Source organism: Coregonus lavaretus (assembly GCF_964263955.1).
Source record: "Coregonus lavaretus genome assembly, chromosome: 32".
Taxonomy (NCBI): domain Eukaryota; kingdom Metazoa; phylum Chordata; class Actinopteri; order Salmoniformes; family Salmonidae; genus Coregonus; species Coregonus lavaretus.
The window spans coordinates 29269919-29295874 of record NC_140019.1 but is presented as its reverse complement, the minus strand read 5'-3'; the positions used below and the strand labels follow the sequence as shown (position 1 = coordinate 29295874).

The following is a 25956-nucleotide window of genomic DNA, read 5'->3' as shown; positions in this document are numbered from 1 at the left end:
GTGATCCATGTTTCCGTCAGCGCCAGGAAGTCGAGGGACTGGAGGTTGGCATAGGCTGGGATGAAGTCAGCTTTGTTGGCAGCAGAACGGCAGTTCCAGAGGCTGCCTGCGACCTGGAACTCCAGGTGAGGGGTGCGAGCAGGGACCACCAGGTTGGAGAGGCAGCAGCCGCGCGATGTTGTGCGTTGTTTGTGTAGCCTGTGCAGAGACGAGAGAACAGGGATAGGCAGAGGCATAGTTGACAGGCTGTAGCAAATGGCTACAAAAATGCAGAGGAGATCGGAATGAAATGAGTGGTGCACCATTGAGAAGGAGTGAGTGGCAAATGCACCACTGAGAAGGCCAAGCAGGGCCTTTTTAGGCTGTCAATGGTGGCATTGTGCATTTGCATTTTGGTCATTTGGTGGATCCTGTTATCCAGAGCGACTTGCATTAGTGAGTGCAGTGCGTCTACCGAAGGATCTGTGGTGTCCAAGGGTATGGAAAGTATGGTATCACCCATATATGAGCATAAATCAGTCTCTTCCCCACAGTCGGACACAAGGTTGTTGGGAGTGGCGGGTGTGAGAGGACATGACAAAATAACCACATTATCCTAGTCCTCCAGGTGGTGCTCCGCTCCTTCAGATGTCAATGTATGGGAGGTTGGCCGTGTGCTCCACCCAGTGGCGGGCATGCGAGATGTCATCATGGGTGTGTCCTAGCACCTGTTTTAAAAGGAGAATTCCTCTTAATTGAAAGAGGGCTATTCTGGTGGTTCCCTTGTCGGAGGTACGGAGCGGTTGGTACAGCAGGTATTTCCTAGTTCCTAAGAGCAATAGAATGCTGCATCCCATCCTGGACTTCCATGGTTTGGACAAGCACCTCAAGGTGTGCAAGTTCAAAATGCTCACGCTGTGACAGCTAATACAGTCGGTGCAGCCCAGCAAATTCTGTCTCTGTTTGGCACGGTTTCCGCTGGGGCACTTTTCGCTTGTGCCTGCGGTTATTGGGTCTGATGGCCTCTATGATAGCTGTGGTGCCTCTGGGACTTCTTTTGATGCATCTGTTTTATTGCTGGGTATCCCTCCCCTAAACCTGGCCGATGTACCTTCCCAGATCTCTCAACGTTGTTGCAGTTCTACTTTCCGTGGGAGGGGGGGGGGGGGGGGGTGTATCAGTGGCCCTGGACCCTGCTCTATGCGTTTCTCCGGTGGACCTGATACAGGCCACCGTGGAGAGGGTCCGTCAGGAGGGTCTGTTGGTCATCCGCCTGTTGGGTGGGGACCCGTAGGGGGTCCGTGTCATCGAGATCTATTGCACCCACGACCGCAGATATGGGATCTGTAGGTTTGGCCACTGAAAGGTTGAATTTGATGGCTAGGGGTTTACCCTCGAACGTGATTACGACTATGGCGCGTGTGCCCTCTACGAGAGGCTTGTATATATATAAGCGGTGTGCATTTGAAGGTTGGTGTCAGGTTGATGGAGTTTCTCCTTTTCAGAGCTCTTGGGTGGACATTTTGATGTTCTTGCAAGAGCCTATGGCTCCGACCTGGGACTTGGCTTTGGTCCTGTACACTATGTATGAGCCTTCGTTTGAACTCTGAGTCTGTGGACCTGAAGGTCCTTCCCACCAAGACTGCCCTGCTCATGGCCTTGACGTCGGTCAAGCGCGTTGGGGATCTCCACGAGCTATCAGCACACCCTTTCTGTTTGGAGTTTGCGCCTGGCGACTTCAAAGTGAGGTTACGTCCTAATGCAGTTTGCTCCCAAGGTTATACCTACAGTACCAGTCAAAGGTTTGGACACACCTACTCATTCCAGGGTTTTTCTTAATTTTTAAGGGCTATTTGACCAAGACGGAGAGTGATGGAGTGCTGCATCAGATGACCTGGCCTCCCCACCACCCGACCTCAACCCAATTGAGATGTTTTCGGATGAGTTGGACCGCAGAGTGAAGGAAAAGCAGCCAACAGGTGCTCAGCATATGTGGGAACTCCTTCAAGACCATTGGAAAAGCATTCCTCATGAGGCTGGTTGAGAGAATGCCAAGAGTGTGCAAAGCTGTCATCAAGGCAAAGGGTGGCTACTTTGAAGAATCTCAAATATAACATATATTTTGATTTGTTTAACTCTTATTTTGGTTACTACATGATTCCATATGTGTTATTTCATAGTTTTGATGTCTTCACTATTATTCTACATTGTAGAAAATAGTAAAAATAAAGAAAAACCCTTCAATGAGTAGGTGTGTCCAATCTTTTGACTGGTACTGTAAGTCTATGGTTTTCCCTTTCTCACCTCCTCCGTTTGGCTTTACGCACCTTGTGTAGTCCTCTGTAGCTCAGCTGGTAGAGCACGGCGCTTGTAACGCCAAGGTAGTGGGTTCGATCCCCGGGACCACCCATACACAAAAATGTATGCACGCATGACTGTAAGTCGCTTTGGATAAAAGCGTCTGCTAAATGGCATATTATTTATTATTATTACAAGGATACCCGAGTTTGTGACCAGCTTTTTGTCTGTTTTGCTAATCCAGCTCGGGGTATGGCGCTTTCTAAGCAGTGTCTTTCTCATTGGATTGTGGAGGCTATCTCTATGGCGTGTGACAGCAAAGGACAAGGGTTGCCTAGCGGTGTGCGTGCTCACACTAGGGGTGTGGCGGCTTCGTTTGCATTGTTCAGGGATATGATGATTGGTGATATCGGTGCTTCAGCAAGTTGGGTTCCCCACATACTTTTTTAGGTTTTATCACTTGGATGTAACTGCTCCCAGTGTGGCTCATAGTGTTCTTATGGCGGGGTCCTGGAGTGGGTGTTAAGCTGCGCGCAGGTTACACCTTTATCCAGGTTACCACAGTTTCCCTATGGGTTTGAGCCTTGGGCTGCGGCGGTCCATTGACTCTGGTCGATGCTATGCAGAGTGTGTGCACTTTACCAAGTCACAACAGGTGTTCTGTTGTTTTGGACTTGCGGGTCCTTGTACGATTTCTGACATTTCAGGTTCGCAAGGTAAGTATTGTTGGAACCGCGGGGGATTATGGACTTGGGCTGCAGTGACGGCGTGTCAGTGAAGTCACAAGCTCTGCTGGTCGGCTACTGCGTAGCAACCTTGCGGTGTCAAAAGCCCTGGTCTGCCCTAGAAAGCCTATGTAAGTTACGATCGCCAGATCGGCCAAACAACATTCATTTAGATGGCAGTTTTGAGCTCTAAAATGTGGATCCCCACGTTGAATTATTTTTAAGTTTGCTACAAATCGAAATATTTAATTAAATAGTGATCCATTCTGACTACTACATTTGTCGTCACACAGGATCACATGTTGGCACAGACAAATCACAGGGCAGCAGGCTACGAGGAGGCCCCATAGACATCACTATCTACTAGTTTTAATGTCTAAGGTCAGTGCGCATAGCCAAGCTGCAGCAGGTGGTTCTGGTTCCCTATATGGGGCTCTGACAGTTCAGGCCTCATGAGGCTCTGACAGTTCAGGCGTCTTGGTTAAGTATTAGTGGCTTCTGTAACCCCTTTTTGGAGCCAGTGGAACCTGTGTGTGTTTGGGCTGCCGTGGGCCTCCTAGTTTGGTACCCTCTAAGCCGGCTTGGGGTGTGATTGTATGTCCCCATAGTATGTTATACAGAGTGACCGATTGAAAGGGAGCATACAGTTATATATATAACTACTGTTCCCTGAAGGAGGGAACGAGATATAACAAACACTATATATACAAAAGTATGTGGACACCCCTTCAAATTAGTGGATTTGGCTATTTCAGCCACACCCGTTGCTGACAAGTGTATAAAATCGAGCACACAGCCATGCAATCTCCATAGACAAATATTGGCAGTAGAATGGCCTTACTGAAGAGCTCAGTGACTTTCAACGTGTCACTGTCATAGGATGCCACCTTTCCAACAATTTTGTTCATAAAATTGCTGCCCTGCTAGAGCTGCCATGGTCAACTGTAAGTGCTGTTATTGTGAAATGGAAATGTCTAGGAGCAACAACAGCTCAGCCGCGAAGTGGTAGACCACACAAGCTCACAAAATGAGACCGGCGAATGCTGAAGCGCGTAGCGTGTAAAAGTGTCTGTCCTCGGTTCCAACACTCACTACCGAGTACCAAACTGCCTCTGGAAGCAACGTCAGCACAATAATTGTTCGTCGGGAGCTTCATGAAATGCGTTTCCATGGCCGAGCAGCAGCACACAAGCCTAAGATCACATTGCACAATGCCAAGCGTTGGCTGGAGTGGTGTAAAGCTCGCCGCCATTGGACAGTGGAAACGCATTCTCTGGAATTATGAATCACGCTTCACCATCTGGCAGTCCGACGGACGAATCTGGATTTGGCAGATGCCAGGAGATTTCTACCTGCCCGAATGCATAGTGCCAACTGTCAAGTTTGGTGGAGGAGGAATAATGGTCTGGGGCTGTTTTTCATGGTTCGGGCTAGGCCCCTTTGTTCCAGTGAAGGGAAATCTTAATACTACAGCATACAATGACATTCTAGAGCAGAGGTACTCAACTTTTACCCTGTAAGGTCCAGAGCCTGCTGTTTTTTTGTTCTACCTGATACTGAATTGCACCCACCTGGTGCCCAAGGTTTAAATCAGTCCCTGATTAGAGGGGAACAATAAAAAAATGCAGTGGCACTGGCTTCGAGGTCCAGAGTTGAGTTTGAGGGTTCTAGACAATAATGCACTTCCAACTTTGTGGCAACTGTTTGGGGAAGGCCCTTTCCAGTTTCAGCATGACAATGCCCCCGTGCACAAAGCGAGGTCCATACACAAATGGTTTGTCGAGGTCGGTGAGGAAGAACTTGACTGGCCTGCACAGAGCCCTGACGTTAACCCCGTAAAACATCTCTGAGATTAATTGGAACGCCGACTGTGAGCCTGGCTTTCTCGCCCAACATCAGTGCTTGACCTCACTAATACTCTTGTGTCTGAATGTGGCTGAATGGAAGCAAGTCCCTAGAGCAATGTTCCAACATCTAGTGGAAAGCCTTCCCAGAAGAGTGGAGGCTGTTATAGCAGCAAATGCTCATGATTTTGGAATGAGATGTTCGACGAGCAGGTGTCCACATACTTATTGTCATGTGTATTTTGGACCCGCGCCGTCAGGGGGTTTAGGCTCACTGAAGAGCGCAACTGATTTGAGGAAATGAATGCGAGCCCCGGTGTTATAGCCAGGAAGGCGGGGTTTCCGAGGGCAGTCTCAGCATTCATTGGCCTGTTGGGCGTGTTTTCAGTTTTCTTCAGATTAATATGATTGGTCAATGTTGACTCCCCATAGTACGTCATATATTGCCTTCAGAAAATATTCATAGCCATTTACTTATTCCACATTTCTTTGTGTTACACCCTGAATTCAAAATTGATTGAAATAAAACAGTATTCTCACCCATCTACACACAATACCTCATAATGACAAAGTGAGAAATGTCTGCAAAGTTATTGAAAATTAAATACAGATATCTCATTTATATAAGTATTCCCTCCCCTTTGTCAATACTTTATAGAAGCACCTTTGGTGGTGTTTACAGCTTTGAGTCATCTTGGGTATGGCTGTATCAGCTTTGCACATCTGTATTTGGGGATTTTCTCCCATTCTTCCTTGCAGATTTTCTCAAGCTTTGTTAAGTTAGATGGGGAGTGGAGGTGAACAGCAATCTTCAAGTCTTTCCACAGATTTTCAATGGTATTCAGGTCTGGGCGTTGGCTGGGACACTCAAGGACTTTCACATTCGTGTTCTGAAGCCATTCCAGCATTGCTTTGGCTGTATGCTTGGGGTCATTGTCCTGTTGGAATGTAAATATTTGCCCCAGCCTAAGGTCGTTTGCGCTTTGAAGCAGGTTCTCGTCAAGGATTTGCCTATTTTTGGCTCCATTCAATGTTCCCTCTATCATTACCAGTCCCTGCTGCTGAAAAACATAGCATGATGCTGCCATCCATGCTTCACAGTAGGGATGGTGTTAGACGGGTGATGAGCTGTGCCTGGTCTTCTCCAGACATAGTGCTTTGCATTCAGGCCAAAGAGTTCCATTGTTGTTTCACCAGGAGTGCTGTCATGCCTTTCTCAGGAGTGGCTTCCATCTTAAATGCAAAGCCTTATGTTGGGGCAAATACAACACATCACTGAGTAACTGCCTCCATATTTTCAAGCATGGTGTTGGCTGCATCATGGCTTGCTTGACTTTGGAAAATACTGGGGAGTTTTTCAGGATAAAAAGAAACGGGATGGTGGTAAGCACAGGCAAAATCCTAGAGGAGAACCTGCTTTACACCAGACACTGGGAAAGGAAGTCACCTTTCAGTAGGAGGACAATAACCTACAACCTGAGTGGCCAAGTTACAGTTTTGACTTAAATCTGCTTGAAAATCTATGGCAGGACTTGCTGTCCAGCCATTATCCTCAACATCATGACAGAGCTTGAAGATTTTTGAAAATAATAATTGGCAAATATTGCACAATCCAGGTATGCAAACTAAGCTTTTAGAGACTTACCCAAGAAGACTCACAGCTGTAATCGCTGCCAAAGGTGTTTGTAACATGTATTGATTCCGGGAGCTGAATACTTATGCAACGACTATTTTAGTTATTGCATTTTTATTCATCTTTAACAATATATAAAAAATACATTCACTTTGATATTAGAGTATTTTGTGTCTATTGTTGACAAATTCACAAGAACATTATTTTTAATCCCACTTTGTAACACAAAACAATGTGGAGAAATCCAAGGGGTCTGAATACTTTTGTGTCTATCTTTGAATGAATCTGAAGAGATGCAAGTGAGTGAGTAAGGAAGTGGGTGCAAATGTCTGTCCATGTGTGTCTGCAAGGAAGAGTTGTGCCATAGAGTGTGAGTAGCCATGTTTGTGCAGAGATGGGAAATACTTTCAAAAAGTAATAATAAAATACTAAATATTAAAGCGGTGATACTTATCATTTTGTCTTATCATGATGGAAAGTTGCCCAACCCTAACTACATTAGACACCTGACAGCACAGAGGTGCTGAAGAAGAAGGGTCGCCTCGGGGGACCAGCGTGAGGGTATTGAGGGGGAGGGGGGTATCTGAGCTCCATCAGCCAGGACTAGACATTGGGCAATTGAAATCTACCCATCCCGGGAAAATGTGGATGCTCCTCTTGAACGGCTACAACGGTATCCACATTCACTTAGCAAGTCTACTCTTGAGCTGGGCTCGGGAGTGGAACAAGTGTGTGAGGGTCTGTCGGAGAATCGGGATCGTGAGCTTGAGGTTGGATGCGTGTGAGTGTGTGAGTGTGTACTAGTGGAAGGGAAGGGGAGATATGTAGAGATGTGAGGGTGGGGGCGTGTAGGCATCCCACTATCATGGCTATATGGTGATGATAATAGGGACCATATGCAACGTGGTCTCAGAGCATTTTGCATTATAATATTAAAAAATATATTTTTATTTACTTTTTTCTCCCCAATTGGTAGTTACAGTCTTGTCCCATCACTGCAACTCCCGTACGGACTTGGGAGAGTTGAAGGTTGAGAGCCATGCGTCCTCCGAAATACGACCCTACCAAGCCGCACTGCTTCTTGACACACTGCTCTCTTAACTTGGAAGCCAGCCACACGAATCAGTGTGCATGCGCCTGGCCCGCAACAAGGAGTCTCTAGCCAAACCCTCCCCTAACCCGGATGACGCTGGGCCAATTACGCGCCGCCTCAAGGGTCTTCCGGTCGCGGCCGGCTGCAACACAGTCTGGTATCGAACCCGGGTCTGTAGTGACGCCTCTAGCACTGTGATGCAGTGCCTTAGACCGCTGCTCCACTCGGGAGGCCATTTCTCATTATTCTGTACGTAAATCCGAGACACTCCATTTAGTATGATACTGTATGTTACGTTTCGTAAGGTAACTATTAATTTGTGGATGTCCATCATCCATTTCATATGACATGTTACGAATTGCAATTCGTTCAATGTTATGAATTGCAATTCATACAATATGTTACAAATTTACTAAACGTATGATATGTTATGAATTCCAATTTGTTGTGGTTAACGTTAACTAGGTGGCTAACCCTAACGTTAGCTAGCTGGCTAACGTTAGCTCTAGGGGTCAGGGTTAGGGTTAAGGGAAGGGTTAGTTAAAAGGTTAAGGTTAGTGTTAGGGGAAGGGTTAGCAAAGAAGCTGAAAAGTAGTAAGTAGTTGCAAAGTTGCTAATTAGCTCAAATTTCCATGATGAGATTCGAACACGCAACCTTTGGGAATCTCAAGCTATAACATAAAATAATATCTGCTTGCCTAAATGTAGATTTTCTACTGCCAGTTCCTTTGTCAAAGGTAGCTCTCCTTTTGAAAGAAGTGCCTAAAATTATTACGCATACTATCCATCTAATGTGAAAGGAATTAAGGTATTCGGAAAAAAATATATATACACAAAAGTTTTATAGTACAACCGAGGCAAAAGGGATAGAAATGTTTACTGCTGCTAACCTGCTTTGTGCTGCAAGTGGGAAATTGGAGGACAACTGGATGTCTGCAGTATGTTTAGCAGGGCATCTATCAAGGTACAGCTACATAGATAAGACAGGCATCTATTATGGTACAGCTACATAGATAACAGACAGGCTTCTATCATGGTACAGCTACGTAGATAACAGACAGGCTTCTATCATGGTACAGCTACGTAGATAACAGACAGGCTTCTATCATGGTACAGCTACGTAGATAACAGACAGGCTTCTATCATGGTACAGCTATGTAGATAACAGACAGGCTTCTATCATGGTACAGCTACGTAGATAACAGTCAGGCTTCTATCATGGTACAGCTACATAGATAACAGACAGGCATCTATTATGGTACAGCTACATAGATAACAGACAGGCTTCTATCATGGTACTGCTACGTAGATAACAGACAGGCTTCTATCATGGTACAGCTACGTAGATAACAGACAGGCTTCTATCATGGTACAGCTACATAGATAACAGACAGGCTTCTATCATGGTACAGCTACGTTGATAACAGAAAGGCGTCTATCATGGTACAGCTACGTTGATAACAGACAGGCTTCTATCATGGTACAGCTACATAGATAACAGACAGGCATCTATCATGGTACAGCTACGTAGATAGCAGACAGGCGTCTATCATGGTACAGCTACGTAGATAATAGACAGGCTTCTATCATGGTACAGCTATGTAGATAACAGACAGGCGTCTATCATGGTACAGCTACGTAGATAACAGACAGGCTTCTATCATGGTACAGCTACATAGATAACAGACAGGCGTCTATCATGGTACAGCTACGTAGATAACAGACAGGCTTCTATCATAGTACAGCTACGTAGATAACAGACAGACATTGATTCTGGTGGTACTGATAGGTATGGATAAGTATTTCAAAATAATAAGGATAGTGGTAAGTATCTCAAAATATAACCCATCATGGTAATTGGTGACTTGAATATAGCTAGCTATAATTCCAATGGTTTGGCTGATAATAGGAAAATAATAGCAGTTTTTACATGGCTAAAGGAGAAGGATTACCATATTTATTCTTTACAGGAAACTCATTCGATATCTTCTGACAAAGTGGCCTGGGAAAAAGAGTGGGATGGTTAAATCTATTTCTGTCATGGGCTAAGGAATTCAAAAGGTGTTATGATCCTACTGAAAAACTGTCTAGATCTTGAGGTGCAATCAGTTAAAATAGATCATCAAGGAAGATGGATTGCCCTAAATATACTACTTGACAATAAGCCAATGTGGCTCATAAATCTATATGGACCGAATAATGATGATCCAAACTCCTTTCTACAGACTATCAGTAACATTTCAACTATCTACTCACCCTTACCCTAACCCTACCTGTAACCTTAGCAAGCAGTTGCTTATCAACAGATAGTTTGTTGATAATATGACAGATGCGTCTAAAGGTGAACTATCTGGACTATACAAATAAAGTGTGACCAAATACTTATAATAAAGTTAGTCTCCAAGATACAAATAATTATATTATAATGGTAGTTTTGTGCACAACAATAGACCGTAAAGGCAATCATACTACCAACTATCAGCCCTGGCACTCAAAGAGATAACGAATATTAGGCTTAAATACCCGGATCTTGTAAGATATACTTGGAGGAGGCATAATCAAGCTAGCCGGATTGATTATTTTGTGGTATCATTTACTATGGTGCCAAAAGTGAAAAAAGTATTGATTTGAGCATCGAATGTGATCAGACCATGAACTTATATCCCTCCAGATAACTATGACAGACTTTCCACAAGGAAGGGGATATTAGAAATTTTATCAGGATTTATTGACTGACAGTACTTTCTTGACAAAAACTAAGAAATTCATAACAGATTTTTCATGCACAATACAGGTTCAGTATGGGATGCCTTTCAACATGCCTTTAGAGGCCACTTAATTCAGTTTTCATCCCAAAAACAAAAATGGTTTCGATCAGCAGAGAAACGACTTACAACAGAAATAGAAAAACTAACATTACACATCAGTGATGTTGATGAATGTACTACTGAAACACTGAATAATCTAGACGCGAAAAGATCTGGTTTCATTTATCTAAAAAAAGGTTGGAGAATGGCCAAAAAATTCACCAAGTTTTTCGTAAACATTTCAACATAGAAATGCAACCAAAAAGAACCACAAAACATATTTGTAAAGATAGAGAAATCCTTATCTCGCTAAAATCGTTTTTATTTTTATTTTTTGTTGTTGAATTTTACCCCCTTTTTCTCTGCAATTTCGATCTTGTCTCTTCGCTGCAACTCCCCAACGGACTCGGGAGGTGACGGTCGAGTCATGCATCCTCCGAAACATGACACACCAAACCACGCTTCTTAACACCCGCCTGCTTAACCCAGAAGCCAGCCGCACCAATGTGTCAGAGGAAACACTGTTCACCTGACGACCAAGGTCAGCATACAGGCGCCTGGTCCGCCACAAGGAGCCACTAGAGCGCGACGAGCCAAGTAAAGCCCCCCCGGCCAAACCCTCCCCTAACTCAGACGACGCTGGACCAATTGTGCGACACCCTATGGGACTCCTGATCACGGCCGGTTGTGATACAGCCCGGGATCGAACCCGGGTCTGTAGTGAAGCCTCTAGCACTGCAATGTAGACCACTGTGCCACTTGGGAGGCCCACGAAAATAGATTTAGAATAAAGAAGTAAAATATTTTGGGTTTTGACGATGGGTTTTGTGATTTCCTTTTCCTAAAAAATTATCTATCTGCGAAACCAAAAATCTTGTGATGGCCTAATTCCACAGGACGAACTACGGTTGGAAATTGATTCCTTTCAGATGGGGAAAACCCCTGGCATCGATGGCATTCCAATAGAGATACTGTATATCAAACTTTTTATGAACTACTTAAAGATCCACTACTATCATGTTTTAATTACTTGCAGGGACGGCTTGTTCAATAGGGCGATATGGGCGACGCACTGCCAAACGGGAAAAGGAAGGGATTTTTTTTCTAATCAATTATATCACGGCAACAGCAGTTATCAGTGTTCACGTCTGATCTGCCAGCCACTAAATGTCAAATCAGGCTAAAGTCGTGCTTCAAATGGCCCCGCCCGTTTTTTGGGCGATTTCAGTCAGGTTGAAAATCGCCCAGAAGTCTCTCATAGCCTGTCATGTAAAATCTATTTTTTTCACATTTCAAAGCTTTCAATACATTCTCTATGGGTGTCTGTGGGCATGCACTTACGCGCTTTCGTCATACGTGACGTAACGTTGAACGTAACTAAGACAATGGCGGCTAGCAGCGTCTATGTTGCGACCTGCAGTGTGGCGTTATTTTATGTTTTTAATTTGTAGACTTAGTTTACAAACATTCTGCAAACATTCTGCTTTGGACTGATCTTCGGTTTTGGACTGATCTTGTTGATCGTGTACATACCCGCTACGAACGGACTAAATAATGAAAACGCTGCTGGCAGCGGAATCCCAATACAGCTGGGAGACTTGGCTGGATGACAGAGTCCCGGAAAGAGAGGTGGAGCCGGCCGGCTTCACCCTGGTCAGAGCGGACCGCGATCCTGGTAAGAGAGCGACTCTGTACCCCGACATTGAACTGCTTTCTGTGTCATTGAACCTTACTATTGTTGATAAAACAAGTTTACTGGAGAACGGAGACCAAGTAGAGACTTTTGGACAAGGTGGATAATTGTATAATATAAGGCAGTTTATTCAGAGGTAAAGATATCTGGAATCGCGTGCACGGACCCGTTCGTCAAACTCGTAGGGAGTTTATCAGAAGAGCCCCTAAACATTGTGTGCTGACATTTTATACAATAAAATGAAGTAGGTTGATTCTAGTAGTTCTGATCTTCTGATTGGTCCTGATGAGTTGGGCGAGGTCACCTCCAGGCTAGTGTCACTGTTGCATTGGCTCTGAGTCGGGTTCTCTGTCTTCAGATGTTCAGCCTAAGAGAAGAGGATTTGTGTGTGTGTGTGTGTGTGTGTGTGTGTTTGTTATCAGTGTGTGTGTGTGTGTGTGTGTGTGTGTTTGTTATCAGTGATGATGTGTGTATGTGTGTGTGTGTGTGTTTATCAGTGATGATGTGTGTGTGTGTGTGTGTGTGTGTGTGTGTGGGTGTGTGTGTGTGTGTCCTCAGGGCAAGAACTCGTGAGTTGGAAGAACTGAGAGGGTGTTATCCTTAGCCACCTGCTGACAAGGCTGACAAGATAGGACTCTTGTTCATTGTATTGAATACAAAGGCCCAACACAAAATGGGTCATGCACAAGATTTTAGTCAGACCAAGCTATAACATTATATATTTACTACGACAGTACATTCAACCAAAAGCTAATATAACAAAGGCATCAGAGATTATTTATAATCTGTCACAGAAACTGGAATCCATCTCCCCAGATCAGTCAATAAATGCTTCTGGTATTGACTTATATGCTGCCCCTGTCTTCATGTTGTTGCTGGACATATCTTTTTTAAAATGTGTGTAGGTCACCTAAATCATCAGAAAAATTGCCCCTCCTGAGAATTTTTTCAGGAGCCGCCACTGATTACTTGTGTGTATATATACTTAACAAAAATATAAACGCAACATGTAACGTGTTGGTCCCATGTTTCATGAGCTGAAATAGAAAATCCCAGACATTTTCCATACGCACAGAAAGCTTATTTCTCTCAAATTTTGTGCACAAATTTGTTTGCATCCCTGTTTGTGAGCATTTCTCCTTTGCCAAGATAATCCATCCACCTGACAGGTGTGGCATATCAAGAAGCTGATTAAATGGCATGATCATTGTACAGGTGCACCTTGTGCTGGGGACAATAAAAGGCCACTCTAAAATGTGCAGTGTTGTCACACAACACAATGCCACAGATGTAAAGTTTTGAGGGAGCGTGCAATTGGCATGCTGACTGCAGGAATGTCCAGCTGAATTTAATGTTAATTTCTCTACCATAAGGCGCTTCCAATGTTGTTTTAGAAGCCTGCATACTCACCAGACATGTCACCCATTGAGCATGTTTGGGATGCTCTGGATCATTGTGTACGACAGCGTGTTCCAGTTCCCATCAATATCCATAAACCTCGCACAGCCATTGAATAGGAGTGGGACAACATTCCACAGGACACAATCAACAGCCTGATCAACTCTATGTAAAGGAGATGTGTTGCGCTGCATGAGGCAAATGGTGGTCACACCAGATACTGACTGGTTTTCTGATCCACGCCCCTACCTTTTAAAAAAGTTATCTCTGACTAACGGATGCATATCTGTATTCCCAGTCATTTGAAATCCATAGATTAGGGCCTAATGAATTTATTTCAATTGACTGATTTCCTTATATGAACTGTAACTCAGTAAAATCTTTGAAATTGTTGCATGTTGCGTTTATATTTTTGTTCAGTGTAAATGGTGCCAACTATCGGACACACAAAGGGAGGGACTGATCTCTCTCCTACTGAAGCAGGAGCCACGGGGACAGTACAAAAACTAAGTATCTCCAAGAAATTGGAGGCCTCTCAATGTTCCAATGCAAAAATATCGGCAACATTTATTGCTCATAGAACTAAAAAGGTCCTATCGGACATTATTCATCACGATCCGACGGGATTCTTAAAAATAAAATATATATTGGAGACAACATTAGACAACTACTAGAAATCTATGAAAACTATGAGAATATGAGAATACCTATTTATTGTGGCCGTTGAAGTGTTAGCGTAAAAAATCTGATCCAATGATAACATTAAGGGGCAAAAAATGTATGGGTTAGAGACAAAAAAATTCATGTATGCCGATGATTCAAGTTCTCTCTTGAGTCCTCAATCTTCAACCTTGAAGGGCCTGATTGAGGACCTGGATATTTTCTCCAGTTTCTCTTGACTAAAACTCAACTGTAATAAGTGTACTATTTTACGGATTGGGTAGCTAAAAGATACAAACTTTAAATTGCCATGTGGTCTCCTAGTTAAATAGGCGGATGGTGAAGTTGTTGTGCTTGGTGTACATCCCGGAAAGGTCTAACGATCTTGCAACTATTAACTTTGATAGGAACTTAGTCAAATAGATACGGTAGGATCTTGAAACCTTGGAGAGGGAAACACCTGTCCATCTATGGGAAAATTACCCTGATTAATTCCCTAGTATATCTATTCATGGCTGTACCGACTCCAGGATCATATTTTTTCCAAGTCATGTGAGAATTTGTTTTTTACATTTAATCTGGATTGGCAAACCAGACAAAGTTAAATGGGCATATTTATATAACAATGCGTATGGAGGGTTAAAACTATCAAACATTAAGGCATTAACTTCTCACTTAAAGCCTCCATTGTAACAGAATTGTTTATACAGTTGAAGTTGGAAGTTTACATACACCTTAGCCAAATACATTTAAACTCAGTTTTTCACAATTCCTGACATTTAATCCTAGTACAAATTCCCTGTCTTAGGTCAGTTAGGATCACCACTTTATTTTAAGAATGTGAAATGTCAGAATAATAGTAGAGAGAATTATTTATTTCAGCTTTATTTCTTTCATCACATTCCCAGTGGGTCAGAAGTTTACATACACTCAATTAGTATTTGGTAGCATTGCCTTTAAATTGTTTAACTTGGGTCAAACGTTTCAGGTAGCCTTCCACAAGCTTCCCACAATAAGTTGGGTGAATTTTGGCCCATTCCTCCTGACAGAGCTGGTGTAACTGAGTCAGGCTTGTATGCCTCCTTGCTCGCACACGCCTTTTCAATTCTGCCCACAAATTTTCTATAGGATTGAGGTCAGGGCTTTGTGATGGCAACTCCAATACCTTGACTTTGTTGTCCTTAAGCCATTTTGCTACAACTTTGGAAGTATGCTTGGGGTCATTGTCCATTTGGAAGACCCATTTGCGACCAAGCTTTAATATCCTGACTGATGTCTTTAGATGTTGCTTCAATATATCCACATAATTTTCCTTCCTCATGATGCCATCTATTTTGTGAATTGCACCAGTCCCTCCTGCAGCAAAGCACCCCCACAGCATGATGCTGCCACCCCTGTTCTTCACGGTTGGGATGGTGTTCTTCGGCTTGCTAGCCAACCCCTTTCTCCTCCAAACATAACGATGGTCATCCGGGTATTGGTCGGACAGTGCACTGCCTTAGTGAGAAGTACTGGTGGCCAACCTTAGCTAAGGACGTGAGGGTTTATGTTTCCTCCTGCTCGGTGTGCGCCCAGTGTAAGGCACCTAGACACCTGCCCAGGGGGAAGTTACAACCCCTACCCGTTCCACAACGGCCGTGGTCTCACCTATTGGTGGATTTTGTCACGGACCTTCCCCCCTCCCAGGGGAATACCACGATTTTGGTCGTTGTGGATCGGTTTTCTAAAGCCTGCCGTCTCATTCCCCTGCCAGGTCTCCCTACTGCCCTACAAACTGCTGAGGCCCTGTTTACACACGTCTTCCGGCACTATGGGGTGCCTAAGGATATAGTGTCTGATCGGGGTCCCCAGTTCACCTCTAGAGTCTGGAGGGCATTTATGGAACGTCTGGGGGTCTCGATTAGCCTTACCTCAGGTTTTCACCCCGAGAGTAATGGGCAGGTGGAGAGAGTTAACCAGGATGTGGGTAGGTTTCTGAGGTCATATTGCCAGGACCGGCAAGAGGAGTGGTCGGGATATATTCCCTGGGCAGAGATAGCCCAAAACTCCCTCCGCCATTCGTCCACTAACCTTACGCCTTTCCAGTGTGTGTTGGGTTATCAGCCGGTTCTGGCACCTTGGCATCAGAGCCAGACCGAAGCCCCTGCGGTGGACGAGTGGTTTCGGCGCTCGGAAGAAACTTGGAACGCTGCGCATGTCCATCTGCAGCGGGCCATCAGGCGGCAAAAGGCGAGCACCGATCGCCATCGCAGTGAGGCTCCGGTGTATACACCGGGAGACCGGGTCTGGCTCTCGACCCGAAACCTGCCCCTTCGCCTGCCCTGCTGGAAGCTGGGTTGGCGGTTTGTGGGGCCCTTTAAAGTCCTGAGGAGATTGAACGAGGTATGTTATAGGTTACAACTGCCCGTTAATTACCGCATTAACCCCTCGTTCCATGTGTCTCTCCTCAGGCCGGTGGTGGCTGGTCCACTCCAGGAGAGTGAGGTACGAGAGGCTCCTCCGCCCCCGTTGGACATCGCGGGGGCTCCGGCGTACTCAGTCCGTTCCATCTTGGATTCGAGGCGTCGGACGGGGGGCCTGCAGTATCTCATGGAGTGGGAGGGGTACGGTCCGGAGGAACGGTGCTGGGTCCCCAGGAGGGACATTCTAGATCCCTCCATGTTGAGGGACTTCCACCGGAGTCATCCGACTCGCCCTGCTCCGCGTCCTCCTGGCCGTCCCCGAGGCCGGGTTCGGTCAAGGGGGGGGGGGGGGGGGGGTACTGTCACGGAATCAGCCGAGGCTGCTCCTCCTCCTTGCTCGGGCAGGCTTCGGCGTTCGTCGTCCCCGGAGTACTAGCTGCCACCGATCTATGTTTCGGTGTTTGACTTGTTTTGTCCTGATTGTGTACACCTGTTCTCCATTATGTTGTATTGTATTCCCTATTTAACCCTCTGTCGTTCATTGTGTGTTGTGTGTTATTGTATTCGTCATCGGCAGTGTTTCGTGTGCGGGTTGTTTATTCCTCCTTATGTGGAGATTGTTTTTCTACTCTGGTTACTTTCGAGTAAAGTACGTTTCCAATAAGCTCTGTGTCCTGCGTTTGACTTCGCCTTCTGCATTTCACCGTCGCACTCTGACAGATATAGATACTTTTGTACCTGTTTCCTCCAGCATCTTCACAAGGTCCTTTGCTGTTGTTCTGGGATTGATTTGCACTTTCCGCACCAAAGTATGTTCATCTCTAGGAGACAGAACGTATCTCCTTCCTGAGCGGTATGATGGCTGCGTGGTCCCATGGTGTTTATACTTGCGTACTATTGTTTGTACAGATGAACATGGTACCTTCAGGCGTTCTTCCAAGGATGAACCAGACTTGTGGAGGTCTACAATTTTTTGGCTGATTTCTTTTGATTTTCCCATGATATCAAGCAAAGAGGCACTGAGTTTGAAGGTAGGCCTTGAAATACATCCACAGGTACACCTCCAATTGACTCAAATGATGTCAATTAACCTATCAGAAGATTCTAAAGCCATGACTTCATTTTCTGGAATTTTCCAAGTTGTTTAAAGGCACAATGAACTTAGTGTATGTAAACTTCTGACCCACTGGAATTGTGATACAGTGAATCATAAGTGAAATAATCTGTCTGTAAACAATTGTTGGAAAAATTACTCGTGTCATGCACAAAGTAGATGTCCTAACCGACTTGCCAAAACTATAGTTTGTTAACAAGAAATTTGTGGAGTTGTTGAAAAACGAGTTTTAATGACTCCAACCTAAGTGTATGTAAACTTCCGACTTCAACTGTACAGTAAATCCAAGCTGGCTTTCCATTAGCTTACTAAAAGAGGCACATCCAATGTTCAAAAGGGTGCTTTTTGCCGTTATGCAGATTAAAACTAACAATTTCTGGTGGATTGACAATGGAACAATGTTTAAAGTATCCTCCTTTCTAAATGAAGCCATACAGAGTTGGTTACAATTCCAATTTCATCCTCCAGAAGAGGCTGAACAAATATTACAGAAACTAATATGGCTAAACTCCAGTGTACTGATAGAGGAAAGACCAATCTTCTTGGAAAGATGTATAAGGAAGGTATCATGTTTATGAATGACATTGTAAATAAGGCCAGTAAAATGTTGTCACACATGCAATTAACAAAGGTGTATGGAGATGTATGCTCAATACAAAAGTATAACAAACTCATCGCAGCGCTGCCACAAAAATGGAAGAGGCATTTACTCAAAAGAGAAAGGAATTCATTAGTTTGTCTGCTGCCAATCAAAAACTATGCATTGCGTAGCCCTTTACACTCGTACCCTTCTATGTGTGTAAAATGGTAGATTTGGGCATTGATTATGCCTAAATTGGAATGCAGTGGCTGTACAGTAACATTCAGCTTCACAGCGCTGTATGGGTTTTGACAGACAACCGTTCTGAACTTGAGCACCTTGCGCAACGTGAAGTTGCCCCCATCCCTCATGCTAATTGGGCAACTTTTGCAAATGTTGGTTGTCTGAAGGAGGGAAATGCTGTAAATTAAGAGGACTATGTATTTTGAAAGATGAGATGTTGAGGATTATAATAAATACTGCTTTGATATCATACAAGCAAGCCAAACACCTGTGAGTACTGGAGACCTCTCACTCAAACCCTTGAAACTTTTTTGTCTTATGTTGCACTAAATATTTTGAGTACATAAATCAACCTATTTGTCAAAATTGTTACTTTTATCAAAAAGTGAATGATTTAATCACCACACTAATACATGTGATGGATTTGCTGCCAAATGTGGTGCTTTTATCACAAACTGAACAATCCATTTGCTTAGCCACCCCACTATTAGGAAATATTATTTTCACAAACAAAACAAAGCTGCAAGAACCCTTAAGAGAATGAAAACATATTTCCAGTAGTATTGTTAGTTAGTCATTACTGGGGCCCTGCACAAAAAATGTCACAGGAACTCATAAAAAGTAAAACTGTCCAAAAGTAAGTAATCTATATGGCTCTAATTTTGACATTTTCCTGTGTCCATCATATTCAAGATTTGGAGAGCTGCCTTTCCTGTCTGTTCGAACATAGATATTATTTTACCTTCTGATTTACCAACAGATTGAGAATGGGAAGACTGCGGCTACAGATATTGGTTATGGTGGTAACGATCACCATTTTGTTTTTATCAGTAAGTTCTAAAGCGCTTTTTATATTCTTGATCTTATAAAAGATTATAAGACATATAAATACAAGTACTGTAAGATGCTTGAAATCATTAAAAAGCTTAGGCTCCATTAAGGTCTAATCTAATTTAAAAAGCCATTTTAATTTGCCTTTGTTCAGTCAGATTACTTTTTATTGCTCAGGTTTTGGTCAAAATAATGATTCATTAGTTACTTGTTAACTTGACAGCCTGGTCCCCAGCTTTACACTGCTACATTCAATGTTTCTCCAAGATGAAATTATACACCAGGAGGCAATTTAGCAGTGGGGTTATTTCGTCCACAAGAGGACCGTTGACCATGTGATATATACGTGGTCCTCTGTAGCTCAGCTGGTAGAGCACAGCGCTTGTAACGCCAGGGTAGTGGGTTCGATCCCCGGGACCACCCATACACAAAAATTTATGCACGCATGACTGTAAGTCGCTTTGGATAAAAGCGTCTGCTAAATGGCATATTATTATTATTATTATATACAGTGGGGGAAAAAGTATTTAGTCAGCCACCAATTGTGCAAGTTCTCCCACTTAAAAAGATGAGAGAGGCCTGTAATTTTCATCATAGGTACACGTCAACTATTACAGACAAAATGATTTAAAAAAATCCAGAAAATCACATTGTAGGATTTTTAATGAATTTATTTGCAAATTATGGTGGAAAATAAGTATTTGTCAATAACAAAAGTTTCTCAATACTTTGTTATATACCCTTTGTTGGCAATGAAACAGGTCAAACGTTTTCTGTAAGTCTTCACAAGGTTTTCACACACTGTTGCTGGTATTTTGGCCCATTCCTCCATGCAGATCTCCTCTAGAGCAGAATGTTTGGGGCTGCCGCTGGGCAACACAGACTTTCAACTCCCTCCAAAGATTTTCTATGGGGTTGAGATCTGGAGACTGGCTAGTCCACTCCAGGACCTTGAAATGCTTCTTACGAAGCCACTCCTTTGTTGTGTTTGGGATCATTGTCATGCTGAAAGACCCAGCCGCGTTTCATCTTCAATGCCCTTGCTGATGGAAGGAGGTTTTCACTCAAAATCTCACGATACATGGCCCCATTCATTCTTTCCTTTACACGGATCAGTCGTCCTGGTCCCTTTGCAGAAAAACAGCCCCAAAGCATGATGTTTCCACCCCCATGCTTCACAGTAGGTATGGTGTTCTTTGGATGCAACTCAGCATTCTTTGTCCTCCAAACACGACGAGTTGAGTTTTTAACAAAAAGTTCTATTTTGGTTTTATCTGACCATATGACATTATCCCAATCCTCTTCTGGATCATCCAAATGCACTCTAGCAAACTTCAGACGGGCCTGGACATGTACTGGCTTAAGCAGGGGGACACGTCTAGCACTGCAGGATTTGAGTCCCTGGCGGCGTAGTGTGTTACTGATGGTAGGCTTTGTTACTTTGGTCCCAGTTCTCTGCAGGTCATTCACTAGGTCCCCCCGTGTGGTTCTGGGATTTTTGCTCACCGTTCTTGTCATCATTATGACCCCACAGGGTGAGATCTTGCGTGGAGCCCCAGATCGAGGGAGATTATCAGTGGTCTTGTATGTCTTCCATTTCCTAATAATTGCTCCCACAGTTGATTTCTTCAAACCAAGCTGCTTACCTATTGCAGATTCAGTCTTCCCAGCCTGGTGCAGGTCTACAATTTTGTTTTTGGTGTCCTTTGACAGCTCTTTGGTGTTGGCCATAGTGGAGTTTGGAGTGTGACTGTTTGAGGTTGTGGACAGGTGTCTTTTATACTGATAACAAGTTCAAACAGGTGCCATTAATACAGGTAACGAGTGGAGGACAGAGGAGCCTCTTAAAGAAGAAGTTACAGGTCTGTGAGAGCCGGAATTCTTACTGGTTGGTAGGTGATCAAATACTTATGTCACGCAATAAAATGCAAATGAATTACTTAAAAATCATACAATGTGATTTTCTGGATTTTTGTTTTAGATTCCGTCTCTCACAGTTGAAGTGTACCTATGATACAAATTACAGACCTCTACATGCTTTGTAAGTAGGAAAACCTGCAAAATCGGCAGTGTTCTCCCCACTGTATATATATATCATTTTGACGAGGCAATGCCATAATTTTCACCAGCAAGGTGGGCAGTATACGTTGGACTTGCATTCAACCCGATCTCATCTTTCGTTGCGTTACTGGACATTTGACTCCAGCCGCCTCCCAATTGCATCTTTTGGACAAACATCAAATATAGCAGAGTTGAGATCATATTCTAAATGTAATAAGGGCTACCATGTCTTTCCGTTTCAGGTGTGTCGAGACAACCATTGCCAATTGAATATTTTTTCACATTACCTTAAAGTCAACCACACTACCTTTACCACTCATACCCCATATATTACCACTCAAACTCCACATGTTGATATTTGTAATGGAATCACCAACAGGACATTTACACCAACCAATGACTCCTTAATAAGTAAAGAGGAATGGGAATCTCTGGTCACAAAGCTACAATGGTCATTGCCGCCTGTTGACCTCTTATCCACAGATGAGGCCACAAACCCCACTAAGTGCTCATTCTCTGTTGTCAACCCCAATTCAAACCACACAGTTGGAGGGTTTATAGATGTGACTTTGATAGCTAGAGATACTAAAAACAGGATCAAAACCTATGGAGGGGACTTTTTTCAGGCCAAGTTGTTTAACGCAGAACTTAAGGCCAGTACTTATGGAGCTGTAACAGACCACTTTAATGGCACCTACACTGCCCGCCTGGTCCTGCTTTGGCCCGGACCTGCTAAGGTGTCCATCCGCCTAGTGCACTCCAGCGAGGCCGTGCAGGTACTGTGTAGACACAGGGAACAGGACCCAGATAAGGTCTACTTCCTGGGCTACTTTGAGGAGGGTGGCAAGCAGGAAATAACGATGTGCAATGCCCAGAGAAGTCCTAGGCTGGTGGGGAATGACTTGCAGTGTTGCTGTGAGTACAGAGAGCCAGTCACTGGAGAGTCCTGGTTCTGTCGGCGGCCATCTTCCCTGCCCTGCCATGCTTTGACCTACCACAGCATGGGTGGTTACCAGGCAGTACTCTCCAAGTTGGAGACAACTCTTCTTAAGAGGTAGATATCTTTAAATCGGGTGTCAAATATGCAGCTTGGGGGTCATTGTTTACCCACCATCTGATTTAATGTGTCCCCTCTTGTTATCCAAACACAATCCTCTCCTATTATTTGAAAATGTTTTATGTTGGGGAAAGAGTAACTCACATACAGTGGGGGAAAAAAGTATTCAGTCAGCCACCAATTGTGCAAGTTCTCCCACTTAAAAAGATGAGAGAGGCCTGTAATTTTCATCATAGGTACACGTCAACTATGACAGACAAATTGAGAAAAAAAATCCAGAAAATCACATTGTAGGATTTGTAATGAATTTATTTGCAAATTATGGTGGAAAATAAGTATTTGGTCAATAACAAAAGTTACTCAATACTTTGTTATATACCCTTTGTTGGCAATGACACAGGTCAAACGTTTTCTGTAAGTCTTCACAAGGTTTTCACACACTGTTGCTGGTATTTTGGCCCATTCCTCCATGCAGATCTCCTCTAGAGCAGTGATGTTTTGGGGCTGTCGCTGGGCAACACAGACTTTCAACTCCCTCCAAAGATTTTCTATGGGGTTTCTATGGGGTTGAGATCTGGAGACTACAATTGGTGGCTGACTAAATACTTTTTTCCCCACTGTAACATTGGTGAATTGACAATTCATGCTGTTCAGGAAAAAAGTAAATTGCTGTAGACCCAATGTTAGCAGAAATGTGTACAAACCATGACTGCACTGCATCCTGTTCCATCACTTAATGGTAGTGTCTCCAAATTATTGATTGTTGTTCTTCACACTCAAATAATATTTCATTTTTTGCAGATTCGCAAACATTATTGTACCATCTGATAATTCAGTTGTACATGTCCAGCAACAGGGCAATGAATCCCGTAAGTCCCTACAACATATTCCTCCTTTCCCTCCTGTTACTGTAATACCATTACACAGAATACAGCAGTACCTTGCTTTACTGTAATACCACTACACAGAATACAGCAGTACCTTGCTTTACTGTAATACCACTACACAGAATACAGCAGTACCTTGCGTTACTGTAATACCATTACACAGAATACAGCAGTTCCTTGGGTTATTGTAATACCATTACACAGAATACAGCAGTACCTTGCGTTACTGTAATACCACTACACAGAATACAGCTGTACCTTGCTTTACTGTAATACCACTACACAGAATACAGCAGTACCTTGCTACCTACATAAGTCACATTCTTTAAACAAGTCATATCCTTTGTTATCTGGTTTAAACCTGGCTTGTTATCAACTTGCAAACTGGTGTGATTATCACAACTCAGCGTCCTCTACCTCGACTAACCTGTACCCCCATACATTGACTCGGTACCCCCTGTATATTTTATTTTTTACTTTATTTTATTTAGTAAATATTTTCTTAACTTTTTAATGCATTGTTGGTTAAGGGCTTGTAAGTAAGCATTTCACGGTATTCGGCACGTGAAAATAACATTTTATTTCATGCTAGCGATGCAGATTCGGCTCAGATGATCTAACAATGATTTCTCTCTCTCTAGGTCCAAACACAAAATGCCGTCCTGGTTTGCACACCCCAGTACCGTCTGGATTCTACCTCCAGGATCGCTGGACGTCCATGGTGTGTGACTCAAAATCATTTCCCTCAGCTAAACTGATATCTGGATGCCTGAAGGACAAACAGATCCTTATGATGGGTGACTCCACTCTCCGTCAATGGTTGGAGTACCTGGAGAAAACTTTGCCAAGTAAGATATAGTCTGTAATCCTTTCAGTGTTAAGATACTCATATATGTGGTTATGTATTACTTTGGGTGGCCTCATTGGCCGTACACCCCAAGATTGGAAACATTCTTGCAGGTAGCTGCCACCATTTTGTGGGTGTTGGGAAACACCTGAAAATGTGTTGGGTTGAATTCCATTTTACATTGAAATTCCAATTCAATTTTTTCATTCACTCATGAAGCAGTGAATTTACTTGGAAATCAATTCGAATTGTAACAATCTATTGATTCAATTGATCATATCAATGGAATTTTATTGGAATTAGACTGTTTCAATTGGAATTGTAACAAAAATGTAAATCTTTGGAATTTAATTGAAAATACATTTTTGTGGGGGATATTTCCCTTTTAATGGTAATTATGGTTGAAGTATCAAAATTGACTGCCGGATTTGAACCCAACATGATCCTTCTGCAGCACTGAAACGCCTGAACCTTCACACATCAAGCAAATCGGGCCCCTTTGAGGCAGTCGACACCCAGTCCAACACCCGTATCATCTGGCGGGCCCATGGGATACCTATACGGACGAGCAAGACCCCCTGGGCTGACCTCCACTACATCGCCAGGGAGGTGGAGGGTCTGGCAGGGGGTGCACACTCTGTAGTCGTCTTCACCATCTGGGCTCATTTCACCACGTACCCACTGGCTATGTATGCACACCGTCTGGTCGTCATCCGTAGGGCTGTGGCGTCGCTGCTAAGACGATCTCCCACTACTCTGGTAGTGATCAAATCAGCCAACACGGGCTACAAGGATGTGTACGGCAGCGACTGGCTCTCCTGTCAGCTCGACATGACTCTAAGGGAAATATTCAGGGACTTGCCCGTGGTCCGTATTGACGTTTGGCAGATGACCTCCTGCCACTATTCTCCGGATAACATTCACCCGCCCCCCGTGGTGATCCAAAATGAAGTGGACCTCTTCCTGTCCTTTGTTTGTCCACAGTGAGAAAATCAGAAGTATGGATGTCATGCCTGTAATAACATTGTGCCTTACTGTATACAAAATGATGTCTCTGAAGAGGAATCTACAGTATATGGGAAAAGGGATTTTAATGTTAAGAAGAGAAATCCTTTAAAAATGGTTTGCCTTATTCAAAATGCTGTAAAGCTTTTTCTAAGTGGCCTTATTTTAAAATAAAAACTACTTTAACTATGAACACTTGTCAAAACTATGGCAAACCACAGACCTCAATGTTTTGTTTACAACCTAAATCCCCTCAACCTTTAAAATGTCTGTTTCAAACACATTTCTGAAAATAGCAGAACTATTAATATCCACAGAAAATCGATTTAAGAGAAACTCTGATACCCAGTGCTCCTGGTTGTATTTTAAGCACTTCATGAGATGTTCATTTAAATAGAATTTAATAGATTATTATTGACACTTACTATAGATTATGTGAATTTACTGTTAGATACATTATGTGTAATTGAGAAGGACACATTTCTGTATATGTGTGTTTGTGTGATTATTTACAGTCATTAGTGTGATTGGATGTTAATTTTATTTGATCACGTTATGTCATGTTTTAAAATGTTATGAAATATCTCTTTTAAAGAGAAGGCCAAACACTTATTTATCTACAGTACGCCCACCCAACCACCCTACTTTCTGTCTTATGCAACCGTACCAAACGTAACATATCGTACTCTTTTGAGAGTCCCGGATTTACATTTATTATGTTACGTCTAGTCTATTAGACCAGGCAGACTATGTAATGCTGCCTACTGTGTGTAAGAGCCCTGCAAGCATAGCTTCCCTT

General features: G+C 43.4%; 1 protein-coding gene across 2 annotated transcripts in view; it reads left to right on the top strand.

The window, feature by feature from the left end:
- LOC311107367 (NXPE family member 3-like) overlaps positions 1 to 25513 on the top strand; it is a 73921-nt gene extending 48408 nt beyond the window's left edge. For both annotated transcript variants that reach the window (XM_084149858.1, XM_084149859.1), the window contains exons 2-6: positions 19230 to 19299; positions 21604 to 22415; positions 23220 to 23287; positions 23947 to 24153; positions 24607 to 25513. In XM_084149858.1, the coding sequence (XP_084005984.1) occupies positions 19230 to 19299; positions 21604 to 22415; positions 23220 to 23287; positions 23947 to 24153; positions 24607 to 25139 (1690 nt within the window). In that variant the 3' untranslated portion in view covers positions 25140 to 25513. The remainder of the gene's footprint in view (positions 1 to 19229; positions 19300 to 21603; positions 22416 to 23219; positions 23288 to 23946; positions 24154 to 24606) is intronic.
- Positions 25514 to 25956: the final 443 nt, after the last annotated feature.